At 53.4% G+C, this 19699-nt stretch overlaps 1 protein-coding gene across 1 annotated transcript; it reads right to left on the reverse strand.

The window, feature by feature from the left end:
• Nucleotides 1-1778: 1778 nt before the first annotated feature.
• IRX2 (iroquois homeobox 2) lies at nucleotides 1779-7130 on the reverse strand. Its single transcript, XM_072752677.1, has 5 exons — nucleotides 6652-7130; nucleotides 4878-5283; nucleotides 3925-4638; nucleotides 3064-3142; nucleotides 1779-2373 (listed from the first exon to the last, which is right to left on the reverse strand). The coding sequence occupies exons 1-4, from the start codon at nucleotides 6892-6894 to the stop codon at nucleotides 3090-3092; spliced, it is 1416 nt and encodes a 471-aa protein (XP_072608778.1). The 5' UTR covers nucleotides 6895-7130; the 3' UTR covers nucleotides 1779-2373; nucleotides 3064-3089.
• Between the last annotated feature and the right edge of the window lie 12569 nt (nucleotides 7131-19699).

Consider the following 19699-nt stretch of genomic DNA (forward strand, 5'->3'; position numbering starts at 1 on the left):
GCTGTGCATTGTATGGCTATTATTAAAAGCAAACTACTTCATCCCTTCATGTTGCCCTCAAAAATGCTATCTGGAGGGGGGGAATCATTATCTTCATGGAAATCCTATGAAGGTTTCACATCTGAAACAAAAATGAGCAAAAGAGCTCACAGCTCACTTTTCCGTTAGCAGACCTCACATTTGTTTTCTTCCAGACTCGCTGCCACAGAGTGGCACAGTTTCCCATGTGAAAAATCTTCCCTGTCACCAAGAAATAGCTCAGCTCCAAACATTTCCATGTTTCTTACTTGCAGAGGCAGGAAGGAGGTGGGGCGGGGGTGGAGGGAGCAGCTCTGTACCCTAAAGGTTGGCTTTATGTCCAGCCTCCAAATGCTTTTATACTCAAAACCAACAAAATGCCTAAGAAGTAGCAGAAAACCTAAATCTCGATCTACTCCTTTTCTCGGGAGACAAACCACAACTGCTCCTCCCCACTGCCCTGGCTCGGTGTCCAGTTAACAGCCCCCTGGCTTTGCCTCAAGTACCCAAGATTACTTTCAAATACCCTTTCTAACAAGACCCCAGCAAGAGGCCACTAATTTCTAAGGCACAAAAAGCCACTGGAGAGAGATCCGTTTGTCAATATCAACTGGTCTAGCAATTTCCCATCCTCAGACACGTCGGCCTATCGGAGCTGGCAGATGTTTAGACAAGATTTTATAAATTGTTCAATATCAGCCCATAATGAACCCCAACTGACCATTCCAAAGCAGCTAAAAGCATCCGGGACGTCCCCCGCTGGGATCCAATAATGCGCTCATGCTGCAGCATTATTAATCATGGAATAAAACAGATGAACCTCTTGAAAAGTAAGTGTATGATTGATTAAAGGGCAATCTAAGAAGCTATTATTCTTGTTTTATAACCGTAAGTTATATTCACTCAATTTATCTTTGGAAAGGAAATAAATGATTGTTCATTTCTTCTCTGAAATCATATTATATGGATATCCATATAATTTTGCTGAAAATTAAAGTGACAGGTTTGCTGCTTTTATGATACTAATCAAAGGGAATACGCTACTTGACTACAAATTCTAGACTTGTCCTATAATTAGATAGCGAGCAGCACAATAACCAGGCCACAGTCTAAGGTTGTTTAAACTTTTCTTTTCCCCCAGGGTAAGGGTAAGAGCCACCGAAAGGAAAATAAATCTCTCCTTCCAGATTTTCGCCTTGCGTTCAACGTTGAGATGTATGAAAAGGGGAGGTAAGGCCCTTTAATCTGAATAATCTATGCCAATGTGGATAATTCAGGCTTTAAAGTAAACAATGACTTCCACCAGTAATTTACGGCCAGAAGTGTGACTCCATCCCCGGTGCTATCACAATTCTCCAGCTTACCGAGAAGGTTCAATAAGCCGGCATAGAAATAACTATAAAATGGATCCTGATGCATAAGGATGTCAGGTCATTTTATTTTGCCAAGTCTAAAAAAATTGTCATTAACAACTAATTTGCATATTCAGAGCACAAGATCTTAATTTTTCTTGCAAAACACATGCATGTAAATAATCCAAAACTGGATGTTATTGCCCTACTGTGTCTTTCTCTTCCATCTGTCTTTCTCCCTTTTTTTTCCTTTTTTTTTTTTTTAAGAGCAGGAGAAGGGAGAGGTTATTTTGCACATTTTCATTTAAAAAACCTGAGGTCAGATCACCTGGAGGGAGGGGCTGCTACCAACAGGGGGGCTCCCTACCCAAACCACTCTCCTAGGAAAAAGGAGCCCCAAACACCAGATTGTCGTAGACTAGTCTGTTTTTATTTACAATTTAAGATATAAATTAGTAAAGAATTCTTGTTAAACAACCAACAAAGATTGTATAACCAGCAATGTTCAAATAAAAACCAGGCAGAATTTATTTACAAAAAGTTTAGATTCCATTGCAATACAACTTGCATAAATTACTAGAAGCTTTATATCATTATAAAAATAAATATCAAATTTGTTTCCACTTCTTAAGTACTCAAGTTTCTCAATCACATTTTATTTCTACTGTGTACATCTTTTACAAATAAATTTTACAGTAAGTCCTATCACACCTAGAGAATATATACCGTGGCAATGAAGTGATCAATTCAAGATATCCTGAGAAAAAAGATTGTTTTCAAAAGTCACACATACGTTGGGGAAGCTATACTATGCCAACAAATTCACGTCATGTCCAATAAAAGTCTGTTCCGATAGAGTCTGTGGCGCCTTCTCCTTTATAGTGGCACGAGATGCGGTCCGGGCTTAGAGATGTGTTTTTTATATCTGTGTATTTCTGAACTTGGGGAGAGAGAATGGCCTGCTGACTTTTTTTTTTTTTTCCAAAGCAATTGTGACACCTACCTGTGGACCAAGGAAAAAACCAAATCATCTCAAATCCTTCAGTCCACACCAACATCATCACATCACAGAAACGAGTCGATCTGAAATGCTTCTGCCTTTTTCCCAACATCTTCAAGATCTGTGATTACTAATTTTGCCTAGTTGTAAAGTAGGTATTTTTTGAGAGACTGCTGGGAGCCGGGTGATCGCCGAGGTCCTATCTAGAGCCCATCTGGACACAGGGGCAGGCCTGATAAACGGCTGGGCTGCTCACGTCTCTTCGGGCTTACTCTGCAAACATCACCTCTAAAGGGTCCTGGTGCCCCAGGCTTCAGCAGCCCTAGCTCATCAAAGCCAGCATCTAGTACATGCCTAGCATAGTAAAAATGCTTCCAAACTGCTTACAAACACCCAAATTTTAATCATCTAATTTTCAAAGAGAAAACAACAGCACTGGTGCAATATATACACTCCCTCCCATTAAAGGAGTGATTCTTGACAGCTGAGCTGGAGTGAGTAAGAGGGACTCTATAAAACAGAACAGCTACTTTCCCAATTAAAGGGGAAAAAAAAAGACCGAAGACCACTGCAACTGCTCTGTCCTCAGACTCCATGGTGAGAAGCGAGAAATAGACATTGAGCAAGTTTACAGCACAATCGGTGATGGGAGGCTCCCCCAGGGTGGGAGGCGGCACCAGGGTGCCCACTTACTTGCATTGCTGTGCGCACGGGGCCTTCTATAGGTAGGGCTGGACGCCCCCACCAACCACGGTGCAGCCCTCACTGGCATCTGTCAGGGGAGGGGGCAGTTAGTCAGAACCTGACCCCAGAGCCATCTGTCTCCCAGACAGCTGCACACCCACCAGCCCGCACTCCCACGCACGCCCGCTCCCTGAACGCACAAAACAGTTAGGGAAACTGTCTGTGCGGCCACTCTCGGCAGACAGATTTGGGGCATGTTTCCCTTTCTCATTTTCTTTTCTCATCCCCTTGAGCTCCTTCTGCAGGTCTTATCAACTCTGGCCTGAATTATGAGCGATGGGAGGCAACCCAGAGAGGGCTGGGGAAGCGGCAAAGACTCTGGTTTCCTATTTGGAAGAATTAGTGCCTCTCAGAGTTACTAGAACGTTTTGTTTCCTTCCAGCCAGAAGCAGAAGAGGAGACTCAGCTGAGACTCTCAAATCAGAACCGCACTGAAACTTCAGCCCAGTCAACGCGGGAGTCAGGCTGTAATTTGCATTTTGTGACAATTTGGGGTTTTTTTTGGGGGGGGGGAACAAATCTGTCGTGATAATGACATTCAGTAACGATAACGGTAAGTTCAATAAAATGTAAAGAATAAAGGCGTGAGGCTTATTGCAAGGCAAGGGGCCCTCTGCCGTCCCCTGCCCTTTCCTGCTGCTACCGCCGCTTCCCTTCCCAAAGCTCCAGGCGCATTCCCTCCCCTCGTCTCTCCAGTCCCAACAAAGGCCCCCGCGCCCCGCCCCAGGGTCTCCCGGGCCCCCTTCCCCACGGAGTCCCGGGAGGGGGTCCGCCGGCTCGCCCTGCCCGGAGGCCCCGCGGGCCGCCTACCTTTCTTGGGCTCGTAGCCGCCGCCGGGAGGCCGGTAGTGCGGCTCCAGCGGGTGCGCGCCCGCCTTGCCCGCGTCGCTGGCCGCCTTGGGCGCGGAGTGCAGCGCCTCTCCGGGGGCCGCGGCCGCCGAGTTGTAGCGCAGGAGCCCCTGGCCCTGCAGCGCCGCGTTCAAGTTCCCGTAGTTTGTATAGTTGCCGTAGAAGGGCGATGTGTAGTACAGGTGGCGGCCGAGCAGCGGCGACGCGGGGTAGGGCGAGCCGCCCGGCGGCGCCCCGGAGGAGGCGGGCGCGGCGGCCGCGGGCAGCCCCGGCGGAGCGCAGCCCGGGCCCAGGCTCGGCTGCTTGAGGTCCGACGTGGCGATCTCGGCCAGAGACCACAGCTTGGGCTTGCTGGCGGGCTGCGGCGCGCCCGGCGACGTCCGGCTGCCCAGGGGCATCTTGCCGCCGCCGCCGCCGCGGGGCGCGGCCTCGGGCGCGGGGCTCAGCAGCGGCGCCTCCACGCCGGTGAGCGGCGACGAGGTCACGGGCTTGGGCGGCGCCAGGTCCCGCTCGCCCTCCTCGTCGTCGTCCTCGTCGTCCTCCAGGTCGTCGTATTTGTCCTTGCACTCGGAGCCCGACTCGCACAGGGGGTCCCCGGGCCGACAAGGCAGCTTCTCCCCGTCCGACTCGGCGGAGCACGAGTGATCCGTGAGCGAGTCGACGTGCAGGCTGATCCCTGCGGGGGCGCGGGCAGGGCTGTGGTCCGCAGGGACGGCCGGGGGCCTGGGCACCCTGCGCCCCACGGGACCTCCCACCCCGATCCCAGGCGGGAGCACGGCCTCCCCGGAGAGCTCCCGAGGAGTCGCTGGGCCCCGCGCGCACCCGGGTGGGGCGGGCAGCGCCGTCCCGCCCTCGGCTCCGCGCCCGCCTGGGAAGAAGGCTCCGCGACCACGCGCCAGCCACGGGCCTGCTCACCTTCGTCCTCCGCTGACGTCTCGGTGCCCTCCTGCGCCTTGTCCGGGCTCTCTCCCTTGCTCCTGGCGGCGTCGCCCTCGTCCTCGTCCTCGTCCTCGCTTTTGTTCCTGGGCGCCCATGTCATCTTGTTCTCCTTCTTGAGGCGCCGGCGCGCGTTGGCGAACCAGGTGGACACCTGCGTGAGGGTCATCTTGGTGATGATGGCCAGCATGATCTTCTCGCCCTTGGTGGGGTAGGGGTTCTTGCGGTGCTCGTTGAGCCAGGCCTTGAGCGTGGCCGTGGCGTCCCGCGTGGCGTTCTTGCGGTACGCGGGGTCGTTGAGCTGGTACGGGTAGGCCGCGCTGCCGTACGGGTGGTAGCTGATGGCGCCCGTCATCCCGGTCGTATGGGCGTCGTAGGGCGCGCCCTGGAACCAAGGAGAGCCTGGTGAGGGGTGTGCGAGGGCCTGGCCCGCATCAGCCCAAAGCTGACCCCTCCGCCCCCCCCCCACGCCTCCCTTCCCAGGGTGAGCCCCCCACTGGAGCCTCCTTCCCCGCGGCAAAAGAGCGGAAAAAACGCAGCGCACAGGGCGAGACAGGCTGCAGATTGCGGAAACGCTGCCGTTCTAATCTCGAATTTTTGAACTATTTCACTTTCCTAAAATGACACATCTTCCCCCAAAAGTCCCCGAGCTGCGGGCACAGAGGCACGCAATCATACACACACAGAGACCCACAGGTACTTTCTTGATATCTAAATTTCTCTGGCTGGCTCCCCCTACCCCCCCTTCCCCGCCCTTCTACGGTTAAAAAACCACCCCGGAGCCCCCGCTCCGCTATTCACCGCTCTAAAGCTCGGCAAATCCAATTTGCAACTCAGAAGCCAGTCACCGTTTCGAATTCTTCAAATACGCGGTAATTAGCATTTTAATTCAGCCTTTAACGTTTAAATTCGAGACATTTGCAGCCTCCGCCAAGGCCCCAGTTCCACTGTCGCTGCCCTGGAATTCCACCGAGGGCGGGCAGCGGCGACAGTCCCCCCGCGCCCACTCACCCCCCCCCCCCCCCGTCCCAGCCTCGATCGTCCGAAACGGGCGTAAGCAGCACCGGGGCCGGGCCCAGCTGCGGACCCGGAGGCCAGCGGGACGACCCCAGGCCCGGCAAGCGGCAGCTGCCCTGGGTACTCGGGGGACCGAAGCGGCATTAGGGTTGCCACACGCCCGCCGCCGCGTCTTTCGGAAGCACGGCCTGTGGGACGGATGAAGGCCGAGATCGCGGCGCGCCGGGCAGGGCCGCGAGCTGCCGCCGGACCCTGCGCTCCCTCCCCCTCCCGGTGAGCCCCCCCCCCCGCCCCCAAACCCCGAAAGTCAAGCTTAAGCGCCCGGCCTGGCCCTGGAGGCCCCAGGGGCGCCGAGGCCGGCTCCCGGAGTCCCCGCCGGCCCTGCACCCTGCGCCTGGCTTGGGCGCGTGAAGGCAGGACGACCCAGGGCGCATTCCCGACCCCGGCGGTGTCGCACTTTTCAAGCTCTTTGGGAGCAGCACCCAGGACCCCGAGGTCGAGGGGGGGCGGACGGACCCCCGGTGCGACGGACGTCGCGGCGGGCCGCGCTGCCTCCGCTCCGGCCTCCCGAATCCGCGCCCGCGGAGCCATCGCCCACGGCAGCGCCCCGCGCCCCCGCGCCCCGCGCCCCGCTCGCCGTCCCCGCGCCCCGCGCCCCGCGCCCCGCTCGCCGTCCCCGCGCCCCGCGCCCCGCGCCCGCCGCTCCGCGACCCTCCCACCGCCCGCGCGCCGTTACCATGTAGGACGGGAAGCCGGCGGCGGCCGCGTCGGCCGAGTACTGCAGCGGGCTGCCGAAGCCGGTGGCCGCCTGTGCCGTGAAGGCCGCGGAGCCCGGGTACGGGCTGAACGCCGAGCCCGACGCCGAGCGAGCCAGCTCCTCGCTGCGCGGCGCCGCCAGCGCCGAGGCGCCGTACGCCGGGCACGAGTAGAGCGCCAGCGAGCCGGGCGCCTGGTACAGGTAGCCCTGCGGGTAGGACATGGTGGGCGCGGGGCGCGGGGCCCGCGTCACGCCGAGCAGCGGGCCGGGCGCGCGGCGCCCTCCATCCACGCCCGGCCGGGGCGCGGCGCGGCGGCGGGCGCGGGGCCCCGGGCCGAGGCAGGCGGCGGCGCACTAGCCCGGGAGGCCCGCGGGCCGGGGGAGCGGCGGGGCGGCGGGCGCGGGGCGGCGGGGCGGCGGGGCGGCGGGGCGGCGGCGCGGAGCCGGTGGGCGCAGCCGCGCGCCAGGCCGGCGGTCGGGGTTTGGGGGAGTCTGGAGCCGGGAGTGAGGAGTTGAGGAAGGAGCGCTCGAGTTTCCGAGGGACATTGGAACGCGGAGCTGTCCGTCACGCGCTCATCTGCATACTCGGGCGCCCGCCCCCTCCCCGCTCCGCCCGCTCCGCCCGCTCCGCCCGCTCCGCCCGCCCCGGCTGCCGGCCGCGGCCGGGGGAGGGGCGGGGACGGGAGGGGAGGGGAGGGCGGAGGAGGAGGCGGGAGGGCGGGGGAGAGGAGGGAGGAGGGACGCGCAGGCTTTTGTGGCGCAGACGCCAGCCCGCGGCCCGCGGCCCCGCAGCCCGGCCCGGCCGAGCCGCTCGCCCCGGCTCACGCCCCCTCCCCCTCGCACGCCCTCCGGGTCCTCCCCGGCCGGCTCCTCCCGCCGCCCCCGTCCCCTTCCCCATCGCCCCCCGCCGCCCCCTGTACGCCCTCCCCGTTCGGCCCGCGAGGGCTGGGCGGGGGCCGCCCGCAGTCGGGGACCCTTGTGCGCCGCGAGGAGGCCGGCCCAGGTGACGGCGCGCGTGACCCCGGGCTCGGGGCCAGGAACCGGGGCGGAGGGAGTCAGGCCCTCCCGGGGGCGGCGCGCGCCGCTGTCGCCCCCTCCCTCCCCGGGCTCCTGGGCCTCCCCGGGGGAGCCTCCCCGCGGGGCCTCGAGTCCGGTGGCCTGCCCCGCGCCGCCCAGCGCGTGCCTGCGACCCCGGATCGGGGAGGGCCCTGAGGTGAGCTTCTGCTCCCCAGTCCCTAGGGGGACACCCGGGGCTCTGCGTGCCAGGACTTTGCGCTCGTGGGAAGGTGTAGACGCTCGCCGCCAGTGTTTCTCTCGGGAAGATGTCACCCCTGAAACGCTGTACTTGATTGTATTTTGATAAGTTGACTCTTCTTTGGGACAAGTGTCGTTAAGCGTTCCGGAGAATGACTGTCACCGGACAGACCGCCTCTGCACGACGTGAAGACTCGCTGTCGCTGTCGCTGTCGCTCGGGAGGAAGAAGGAGGGCTGCGGGAGCGAGCGCTGTCAGCAGCACAGGTGGCTCAGGTAAAACTAGGGGCTCCGGAGCTCCCTCTCGGGCCCAGAGGCAGGTGCTTAGCCAGGGGCCCAGGGACCCCAGTCCCAGAGACCCTTCACTCCCCAGCCCTTCTGCACCCCTTCTGCACCTGGGGCGGGAGGATGAAGGCACCTGGTTCCTGGGGTGTCACAGATGGGGGGTGCCCAAAAGGCACACGGGGTGTCAGTGTGCACTATCCTGGGCAGGGCACCCACCCAACAGGTGCCTTTTCCTCAGAGGCCCTCTCTGGGGTGGGTTACCTGTGCGGTAGAATTGCTGCAGGTGGGAGCTGCTGCGGCCTGCGCGGCACCTGCCCCACCAACCCTGTTATGGACTTCTGCGGGAGTCCCGCAGGCCCTGGCCTGGCCAGGCTGCAGTGGGGGGACGGAGAGCCTGCAGCCCAGGCCTGTCCACAGCAGAACCTTCAAGACACAGTTAAGCTGTGTTTCTTTTCCTAGGTCCCAGGAAGCCAGTTGCAAACCAGAGTCTTGGGCTTGGGAAGAACCCATCGTCCTTGGCCTGCAGGCCTGTGACTGCTAGTAGGTGCACCTTATCACCAGCCCCCATGTCTTCCCACTTCTTCTTCCCCAGTGCTCCCCCTTCCTGAAAACCAGTTCCTGCACCCTCTACACTTCGACCGACCTCCATATCACCCCCAAACAGCCCTTCCCACATGCCGGGCCACTTGCGGAGACCTCTCTGGAGCGGTTTTAACGATGCTGCCACGCCAGGTGGGCTGTCCAAATTCAGTGCGGGGGCAGATACTTTACAGCAATTATGGTAGTGTGGAAAAGGACAGAGAAGGGCGGCTGTGGGGGTTGCTCCAGCAGTCCTCCCAGCACACCCTCGACAGGATCTATGAGATTTTTGGTCTTCCTGAGGGAGGACTGGGCCAGGTAGAGGCCATAAATGAGAGTCACACACGTTGGATGACAAACATAAACAGCAACAGATCAGATTTGCAGGCTTTTGGATTCGTTTCCAATGAGACCGGTAAAGTGAAAAAAAAAAAAAATCAGGTCTAATTTTTATCTCCGAGGATGATTGGCCTGCAGTATTTCCATTTCTAAAGGCCAGTTCCTGCTGTGTTTCATTAGCATTTGGGGCTCGCCCCCTCGCCCTCCCTCCTTCTCCCTCCACCCCCCTTGGGCCTGATCTCTGCCAGGGGCAGAAAAGAAAACATTGAATTATTACAAAAACATCCCCAGTTTGGAGCAGGAGCGTATGCTCCGGATACACTCGATTTTGACATCAATTAAGTATATAAGCAGACAAGCACACGTGGCTTTGGAGGGGCTCAGTCGCCCTGGGTGCATCTCCACCAACGCTGTCTCCTCTTCCCTCTCTTTAGCTCTTGCTGCTGATTCTACAGACAGCCTCTTCCTCGAGTGTATTTTCCCCCAGCAATTACACTCCTCCACTGAAATCTAAATTTTCCATACTGCTGCCTGCTACTAATAAAAACCGTCTACCTTGCACTATTAAACAGTCGAATCGCGCTACATGCCGTTTTTATTGGTAGTGACTGTAGCAAATTAAAATGCCTACGCAGAGACATTAAAACTTACACTCTGCATTGTTATTGGAATATATAAACTCCGTTTCACTTTAAAGCTCCCTGATTTTTTAAAACCACTTTCCCTTTTCTTAGATGAAAGTTGGCTTGGTCTTCTTTTACAAGAAACCAATGGGAAAAACAGGCTGCGAGTGTGGAGGCTGGACGCGGTGGCTCGGCACGCGGCCGCCTGCGAGGGTGGCCTGGCTTGGCGCGCGCTCGGGCCGGGCCGCGGTGGCCGCGGAGAGCGCAGGCCGAGCGGGGAGCCAGCTGCTGCACCGCGCGCCCAGGGCCGCCGCTGCAGGAGGGCGGACCCCGGGAGGCTCGGGGTGGACCGGCCGGCGGTGCACCGCGCCCGCACCGGTCAGGCCCTGGGCGGCCCGCGTGTTCGGATGCCGTCCGAGCTGCCCGGCAGAGGATGGGCAGGCACGCTGGAACACCGGAGACCTGCGTGGAAGTCGCGGTCACTTTGTCACAGTGGCAGGGGCAGGGTCGACCCGCTCCTCCCATCCGTGCGCTTGTAAAAATAAGTTAGCACCGTCACAGGGTTCGTTCTCGTCCTCACGCATTCGTGGCGCAGCACTGCACGTCTCCGCGAGCCGGGCTCCTGCGAGGCCGCGCGGCAAGAAGCGCCGGGAACGCGGCTCGGCCCGAGAGGCCTCTCCGGGAGGCGGCGGCCGCGCAGGCCGAGGCCCTGGCGCACAGGGCTGGCCCTGGGCTCCGGGCGCGGGAGGCCCACAAGCCGTGCGTGCGGGCGGCGAGGGGGCGCTGTGGCCCGCGGCTGCGGCCTCGGCCCCTGCGCGGTGGCCCCAGTGCTGTCCCCGGCCGGTGGCGGTGCGCGCCCTGGCCCCGCCCGACCTCCCCCGTCCCGCGTCGGTTTCCTGGTCGGTGGGGGGGGGGGGGGGGGTATGCCGGGCACTCCAGTAGATCCGAAGTCACGCAGGAGCCTGTTTGCTTTACTACCCTGGCGGGCGGCGGAGTGTCTAAGAGTTTGGAGGGAAGAGCCACCATTTTGGAATGCGCAATTGGGGGAGGGGGCTCAGTTAAGATAAATGCGCACCGTTCGCAGGGGGTCCCGTAATGCAGTGACCTTTACACCGTAAGCAGCCTCGGTGCGCCCGGGCGCCTGCCCACCCAGGACGCCTCTGGTCCCAGCGCTCCCTGCCGTCCTGGACCGAGGCCAGCCAGGAAGGGTGAAGGGGCACTAAGTTCGGGTTCTGCAACTCGCTTTGTTTCTCTCTGCCCCCGTTTTGTTTTGTTTCTGTTTGGTTTGTTTTTGCAAACCCACATGTGCCGCCGTATCTTGTACCCAGTGCGAGTCCCGATGAAACGTAGAGGTCTCGGCAGCGCGGTCTCCAGCGCTCTCGGCTGGCTGCGAGCAGGTCCCCCGACCCCAGATGCACCGGTGTTCCGCGGTCCCCCGGCGCGTCTCCGAGGCTGGGCCAGATCCCCGCAAAGCAGGCGCGCTGGACGATCCCTCGCTGCCAGGGGTCCCCGCCGCCCCGGCCTGCGGCTGCCCGGGGCCTCGAGCGGGAAGCGCCGAGGTGGCAGCACCTAGGGACCAGGGGCAGCCCCTGGGGTCGGGCCCCCAGGGGGAGGGCCCAGGGCACGCTCCTCTGACTTCCTCAAACCAAGGCTTGGGTTCCCTGCACATCACCGACTCCGGGGCTCTTAGTGACCGCGAGGTCTCCGCCGCCGCTTGGTCCCTCGCGGTGTCCCTCAGTGGGTGGCAAAGTGTCCATCGTCTCCACGATGCCCCGCCTCCGACGCGCTCGCGGGTGTCTCTCCCCGCGTCTCCGCAGCTCGCAGCCCGGGTCTCGGCCCAGCCCCCCCCCCGCCAGCTCTCCCCACGCCTCTCCCGCCGCTCCCCGCCCCGGGGCGCAGCTCCTGGGGTCCGGGAGGGGCCGGCCGGGGAGCCCCGCGCCCAGCCCGGGAGGAGAGGGGAGGCGACGCGCGATGATGCGCGGCCCGAGTTCCACGCCTGGAGACCCGTGTCGGGAGCAGCCGGGGGTGGCCAGCGACCGCTGGAAGGAAAGAGGTGGGGATGTCCGCCTCCGCGCCGGTCCCCGCGCTCGCAGGCCGCCCGCACCCCGCATCCCGCGCCCCGCGCCCCACGGCGGACACACGCACGCGCACACGCGCGCCTCCCGGGAGGCCGCGCCGCCCGGCGCGCGCTCCTCTGCGCCCCTGGAAACAGAGAGCGGTTGTTGGGTTTGGGTTTTGTTTTGTTGTGCTTTTGGTTTTGGTTTTAGCTTTTTTTTTTTTTTTTTTTTTTCAAGTGTTTCTGCTAGACAAATAGCATGTGGAAGAACTTAGCTCCCCTCCTCCCGCCCCTGCGGCAGCTGCTCCCGGCTTTGTGGCGGCCGCGTCCCGGCAGAGCGCTCCTCGGAGGTGTCCGCGCGCGTGCGGCGGGGAGCGCGCCCCGGCCGGTGCCCACCCGCGGGAGGCACCCCGACTCCTCGCTCGCCAGAATGCACTGGCGAAGGAAGGTTTCCTGCAGTCTTTTGACAATTACTTTTAGCCAACAAGAAAGAGAAGCACTGAAGAGCGTTTGTCTGGGGCCATGTTGCATATCTTTCAGAAGATCTTACTTCAGTGTGTGCACCCCCAGACAGCCCGACCAGCCCGTTAATTGGGGGAGCACATGTCCCGCGCACAGGCGTGCCTGTCCGCTCCCAGGATCTCCTGCAGACTGTGACACACCTGGTGTTGCTTAGGCAGGGAAGGGAGGAGGGTTTTATTTTGTTTTCCCTTTTTAAGCACTGGAGAGAATGCAGAAACAACAGTTTAACAAATTGCATGAAAAATAAAAACAAAATCAACTTCAGGTGGGCAGCACATTAATGGCCGACACCCACCAGGGAGAAGATGTTTAGAGCACCTGTGAATATGACAAACACTGCCATACAGAATCATGAAGAATTTTGACAGCCAATGGGTGAGGCAAGCCATTCAGTGGAAAAATGGGCCAGAGATATGAACAGACTGCACAGAGAAGATTCAAAAAAGCGAGAAGGTGCCCCAGTTGCCCAGAGATGGGGAAATCAGACAGTGGAGGTGATGCGACTTTTCCATCCACTGGATGACACCAAACTAGGCCCAGGAGGTGCAGAGACAGGGAGCTAGCTCTCTCTCATTGCTGTGCTAGTTTAAATTGCTACAAAGAAACTTAGGAGATGTTGGGCAGCATCTGGGGAAACAGAAGATGCCCACTCCCCTCTCACCTGCAACCCCTTGCTTCCTTGTCCAGCTGAGAGAATGTCCAGCGAGGCTTGGCAGGCCGGCCAAGCACAGCCCTGCAGTGCAGGACTGGAAGCCCCCACGTTGCAATTGGTACAGGCCTGAATATAGAATTTGTGGCATATTTCATGGAGATAAAATGATCGCTGGAGATGAATGTGAATGAAGGTAGTTCTCGTATCAAGAGGAATAAGTACTGAAAGTATAAAACTTTCGAGAGCGAGGAAAAAATAATTAAAAAGCAAAAGGATACGGGCAAGATGACGGTAAGCGTGGATTCTACAGCCAATGATATTCTGTGCTGTTGACAGGTGGGGCTGGGGGGCAGTCCAGCGACTGCAAGAGCAGCGTGGGAAGGAAAGGGTCCACTCCACTGTGGGGCAGGCCCAGCACCTTTGAAGAGGGGCAGTGGGATTGGGAGGCCGGCTCCAGCACCTTTAGTGAGGGTTTATTTCTGAAAAATATATCTCTTGTGAATGTCACAAAAACGTTAGTGATTATTAACTTGGAATGATGGTTACATGCACTTGTATTACTCTGTACATTTTTATTGTGTGAAAATATTTTGTTTTGAAAGTTAAAGCGAATTAGCATTCTAAAAAGTGTTATAGCACAGAAGTATATTTTGCTAATTTGGGAGTCGTTTCTTAAAAAAAAAAATCTTAAAAATTTACATCATTCATGTATTTCTGCCTCTTTCCATTTCTGTACTCTCCAGAAAACAAAACAAAACAACAAGAAGACAGTGTCTTGGGTTTGCAGTTTAGACCTTTAAATGGATCATCACCTGTGTGTATGTCTTTGTGCAGTTATCCAAAGCATGGCTGGGGGACAGGCTTCCTGGGCAACAGGCTCCCTGGGGGCCCTGTGCCCTCCATCTGGGATCTGGGGAACCACCACCTCACTCTGTGGGAGGCAAGGCCTGGCCCTTGCCTGCTCATGGCCACAGGCATCCAGGCCTCTCCTGAAGGTAAAGACAGCACCCACGGTAGCCCGGCTGCCCACTGGCCACCTGCATGTCCCTATGGGAGACACATACCTTTATAGTGTGCAGAATTCTATATCTTGTCTTGATGTCACTGTGCACATATTTTAGAAATCCAAATCCAGATTAGAGAGAGGGGCTTGGGGACAGCACGTTAGGGAAGGGCAGAGTGCAGCCTACCAAGGAAAGGGGAGAGAGCCAGTGCCTGGGAGAAGGTCCTTGCTCTGGCAGACTGTGGCCTGTCACACACCTCCTCCCTCCTTGAGGAGAGCTCCCCCCTTTCTAGCCCACCCTTAGCTCTTTCTAGAAAGGACACCTTCTTACCACTGCAACCAGAGGGATCTGGATCTTCAACTACAAGTCTGCTTAAAGCCCTGCTCCAAGCAGCTTGGCCCACTCACCTTTCTGCCTGCAGCTACACTTCCTCCCATGTCAGGTCTCTACAGATTGTTTTACCCCATAAGTCTCTTCCCCATGGTTCTCATTCACCCCTTCTCCCTGGGAGCTGCTGGTGTTCAGGTATGTTGGGTCCCTGACCTTGTTCCCCCATCCCCCACTCTAAGCCTGGGATAATCATGAGCAGGAAACAAGTATTGATGAAATGAATGAATGAATGGCGCACTCCTGGTTATCCATTTTTACTTCTAAAAGGCACAGCAAGGGGTTGAGGGAAATAAACAGAATTGACCTGCTAACCCTTTAGAGATTCCACTGTACCTGAGCATGGTGGAGCACAGGCAATGGGGCAGATCAAAGGACTTCCAGGAGCCCTGGCTCTCTGATGTAAGACATGATCAATTTTGGATGTTAAACTTGAGGACCTAGTAGACCTGCATATTGAAAATAACATTGAGTTTTACAAAAATTCTTGAGTTAGCAGTCAGCTCCAAATCTTGCGTTCTTTGAGGAAAGTGGGCATACATTCTTAATTTTCCATCCCAAATGATCTGTGCGGTCCCCAGCACATAGCAGGTGCTCACAGCGATTACTTGGGTGACAGAATGAATGCGTGTTGACATTTGGGGAAAGGAAACTTGCACATACGCAAACTGAAAGTTGGCAATATTTTACATAAAATATTCTGAGTGGGAAAGAATTACAGCATTTAAACAATGTGACCCCATGAGATTTTTGTAGATGCAAGCGAGCTAATTCTAAAGTGTATTTTTAAAGGCATGGTTATTAGTATCACTAAAATGATTTTAACAAAGAATAAAGTAGGGGGAATCCATCTACTTGATTTCAAGACATTACAGGCTACAGGAGTCAAGAGTCTAGTGGTGGAGGAACAAACACAGGTATCATTGGAGCAGAATAGATAACCCGGAGACAGACCTGCACAAATATGCCTGACTTATTTTGATGAAGATGCAAAGCAATTCAATGGAAGAAAGTTAGTCTCTCCAACAAATGGTGGGAGTAATTGGACATCCCTAGGAAAACACCAACAGAAAACATACCTTATATGGTAATTAACTAAAAATGGGTCAGCGACTTAAATGTAATTGTAAGAGTTTTAGGAAAACATAGAAGAAAATCTTTAAGATCTAGGACTAGGCAATGAAATCTTAGACCAGACACCAGAAGCACATCCATAAAAGGAAAATGTGATTAATTGAAAACTTCACCCAAATTGAAACTTTTTGTTGTGTGAAAGATATATTTATTTATTTATTTATTTATTTATTCATTTATTCATTCCCTTATTTTTGTGAAAGTTCCTTTTAAAAGAATGCAAATATGAGATACAAACTGAGGGGAATAATTGCAAACTATATATCCAACAAAGGACTAGTATCTAGAATATATAAAGAATACTAAAAAAAAAAAAAAAAAGAAAGAAAACAATGACAGAAGACAAACAATTAGAAATTGGACAAAAGATATAAAAAGACACTTCACCAAAGAGGATATGCAGATGACAAATAAGCACATGAAAAATGCTTGTCATCATTAACCATCAAAGAAATGCGAATTAAAATCACAAGGGGAATACAGGCACCCATCAGAATGCCTGAAATAAATAAGAGTGACAGCTTCAAATGCTGGTGACTATGTGGAGAAACTGGATTATTCACACATTGCTGGTGGGAATATAAAATGGTACTTTCACTCTGGGAAACTGTTTGGCAGTTTCTTATAAAACTAAACTTGAAACTACCACAAAGTCTAGCAATTGCATTCTTGGGCGTTGGTCCCAGAGAAACAGAAATGTAGGTTCACACGAACTTCTGCACATGGATGTTCGTAGCAGCTTTATTTGTAATAGAACCTGGAAACAGCCCATATGTCCTTCCATGGCCGGGTGATTGAGGTACTCCTCCGCAGTGCACAAAGTGAGCTGTTGGTCCACTTGGCAACCTGGGTGATCTCCAGAGAATTAGGCAGAGGGACAAAAGCCAATCCCAACGACTATATACTGCATGATACATAGAATTTAAATTAAAAAATGTATAGAATATTTTTGAAATAAGAGAGTTTAGGGCAGCCTGGGTGGTTCAGCGGTTTAGTGCCACCTTCAGCCCAGGGCGTGATCCTGGAGACCCGGGATCGAGTCCCACGTCGGGCTCCCTGCATGGAGTCTGCTTCTCCCTCTGCCTCTGTCTCTGCCTCTCTCTCTCTCTCCCTCTCTCTCTGCGTCTCTCATGAATAAATAATATATATATATATATATATATATATATATATATATAAAAGAAATAGGAGAGTTTGGAAGTGGGGATCAGTTGGTGGCTGCTAGCATTTGGGGTCAATGGTGGGGAGTTGGGAGAGGTGAGGACGGGGGAGTGTTTATAAAAATGACAAGGAGGCGCCCTTGAGTGATGGGAGTGTTCAGACCTTGACCCTGTGCATTTCAGAGACTGTTAAGGGACACACAGATCCTGGCAGCTGAAAGTGTGAGGTCGATTTTACATGCTGTCCCTTCTGAGCGCACGGCTGACAGGCCATAACCACACCCTTCTGAGGATGCAGAGCCAGGAGCTGCATCAGTGTCCACGCTCTGGGACGCTGCAGAAGTGCCCGGCAGACCCAGTGATCATGGTAACTGGAAGAGGGGACATTGTGCATTGTTCTTTCGCTTTAAGGGAGGCCTAGTGGGGAAGATTTGTAAAGTTACTCATGGGTAAAAGTCTGATCTGTGAACAACTGCTAAATTTGGCAGGATTTTTGCTCATTTTTTAAAAAAAATACTATACTATTATTGTGTGCAGAAAGATTTGTGAGGATACAAACAAACATAATTCCAAGTGGTTATTTATGAGGAATGAAATCTGCAGCATGAATAGGGAAAAATGTACATTTTGTCACTTATGTATTTTTTTAACTTTTCTTACATATTTGGTAATTTTAAAGTTCTGTATGAAAATGATGAATTGAGTAGGGACTATAATGGAATGAGAAGGAGAGCAAGTCTTTGTATTTGTTATCTCATGAAATATCTGACTCTTCCAGATTTTTATATGAGTCTCTGAGAAACATATTTATGGTCAACTTTTATATATAGATTTTGAAGTAAAGTAGATAATCAATTATATCTCAGATAAGCACACACATATTTCTAATTTATATTTTGCATCAAAATATTTTTATTCATATCTCTCTCCATATATTGAAAGTCTTGTTTCCTTCAGCATTGTATATTTATTTATTTGATTTATCTTAAAATATACATAAAAGTTTCAAAGCTATATCAACATTACTAATAACAAATTCAGAGTAGAGTTTGTGTTTTTTTTTTGGCAAATCTTTTTGTATCTGGAAGATATCACATTCAGGATGCACAAAGTATTGTGTTCAAAATTGCTTGAAAATATCAAATTTTCCTGTCAATTTTATACACAGATTTATATATTTCTCTGTATATTAATTTTGTAGCTTTTCCCATTTGGGATTGGATTCCATTTTGCAAAGTAACTTCCGCAGTTTAAAAGTCGTGAGCAGTATACTTAGCAAAGCTGGGATTCTTTCCTTTCCCTTTATTTGTCTCCACCCTCCATTTGTCCTTCCCCATTACCTTCTCGCAGGTCTTCTCGACTCTTTTTGGTCATGTAAGCAAGGATATGCATGCATTCATGAGAATAAGTAAATCCCTTCCCATTCTTTTTTTTTTTTTTAATATTTTATTTTTTTATTCATGAGAGACACACACAGAGAGAGAGGCAGAGACACAGGCAGAGGGAGAATCAGGCTCCCTGTGGGGAACCTGATGTGGGACTCGATCTCAGGACCCAGGTTCATGCCTTGAGTCGAAGGCAGATACTTAACCCCTGAGCCACCCAGGCATCCCCTTCCCATTCTTAAAGACAAATAGCCTATTCTATATGGTCCTATCGTATCCTGCTACTTCTCTGAACGTTAAATCAAGGAAATCACAACCAGTTATTTTATAGAGACTTTTGTCGTTTTTTCAAAGTTACCTACATAGCATTCATTTGGGGAATGCATTGAGCCTATTCGACCAGACCCCTAGGAAAGACATTTGTGCTGCTATAAGCTTTTGTTTTTAGAAACAGTCCTGCAGGGTGCAGCCTTCCACAAAGGCAGCCCGTATTTGAGAAGGCACAGAATCAGGAGACAGTCTGAGAAGTGAGGTGACCGGGTCACAGGGTGAATGAAGGAGCAATTTTTCCAGGGATGGAAAATGACTGTCCTGTTTACATCTCTCAGCAATGTGGGAGGATGCTGGGTGCTTCACGCTCCTGCCAACACTTGGCATGGTCACTGGTGTCCACTTAGCCACTCTGGTGACTATGAAATGTATCCTAACTGTGCTCTCTTAGATGTCGTGTGAACATCGAAATGAGTCCCCCAGTTTATCAGTGAATCCAGTTCCACAACACATTGGAGGGTAAATCACCATGCACAAATGGAGTTCCTCCCAGGAATTTAGGATCGACTCAACTTGGGAAAAATCAATACAATTCACTATATTAACAGAATAAAGGAGAAAAGTCACATCAGTTGATGGGCAGAAAAGAATTGTGGCAAAATTTACACTCCCTTATTAAGAACCCTCAGAAAACCATGGACAGAATCTCTCACCTGACAAAGTACATCCACACACACCAGAGATGACATTACTGTTAATTATGGAAGAGTAAATGCTTTTCAGGATGGAAGCAAGGTAAGGATGTCCAGGTGGACTGAGCATTACCCTGGAGGTCTTAGCCAGTGTAACCACACAGCAAGGAAACAAGCAAGCAAACAAAGACACAAGATAAGATTTGCAAAGATTCCTTAGCAGGATTGTGAAAAACAAAATATCTATTAGAATTAATATGTGAATTTAACAAGGTCACAGGATACAAAATCCATGTTAAAGTAATCCGTTATATTTCTTTTTCTTTTCTTTTCTTTTCTTTTCTTTTCTTTTCTTTTCTTTTCTTTTCTTTTCTTTTTTTCTTTTCTTTTCTTTGTTTTTTTCTTTTCTTCTTTTTTTTTTTTCATCATGATGAGTGTACTCTTTAATGCCATCATCTATTTCCCTCATTCCCCCACCCCCCTGCCCTCTAGTGACCATCAGTGGGTTCTCTGGAGTTATAAGTCTGTTTCTTGGTTTGTGTCTTTTTGTTTCCCTTTGCTCATTTGTTCTATTTCTTAAATTCCACATATGAGTGAAATCATATGATATTTGTCTTTCACTTAGCATTATACTCTCTAGCTCCATCCATGTCATTGTAAATGGCAAGATTTCATTCTTTTTTTATG

This window comes from Vulpes vulpes, chromosome 3 (assembly GCF_048418805.1).
Source record: "Vulpes vulpes isolate BD-2025 chromosome 3, VulVul3, whole genome shotgun sequence".
NCBI classification, from domain to species: domain Eukaryota; kingdom Metazoa; phylum Chordata; class Mammalia; order Carnivora; family Canidae; genus Vulpes; species Vulpes vulpes.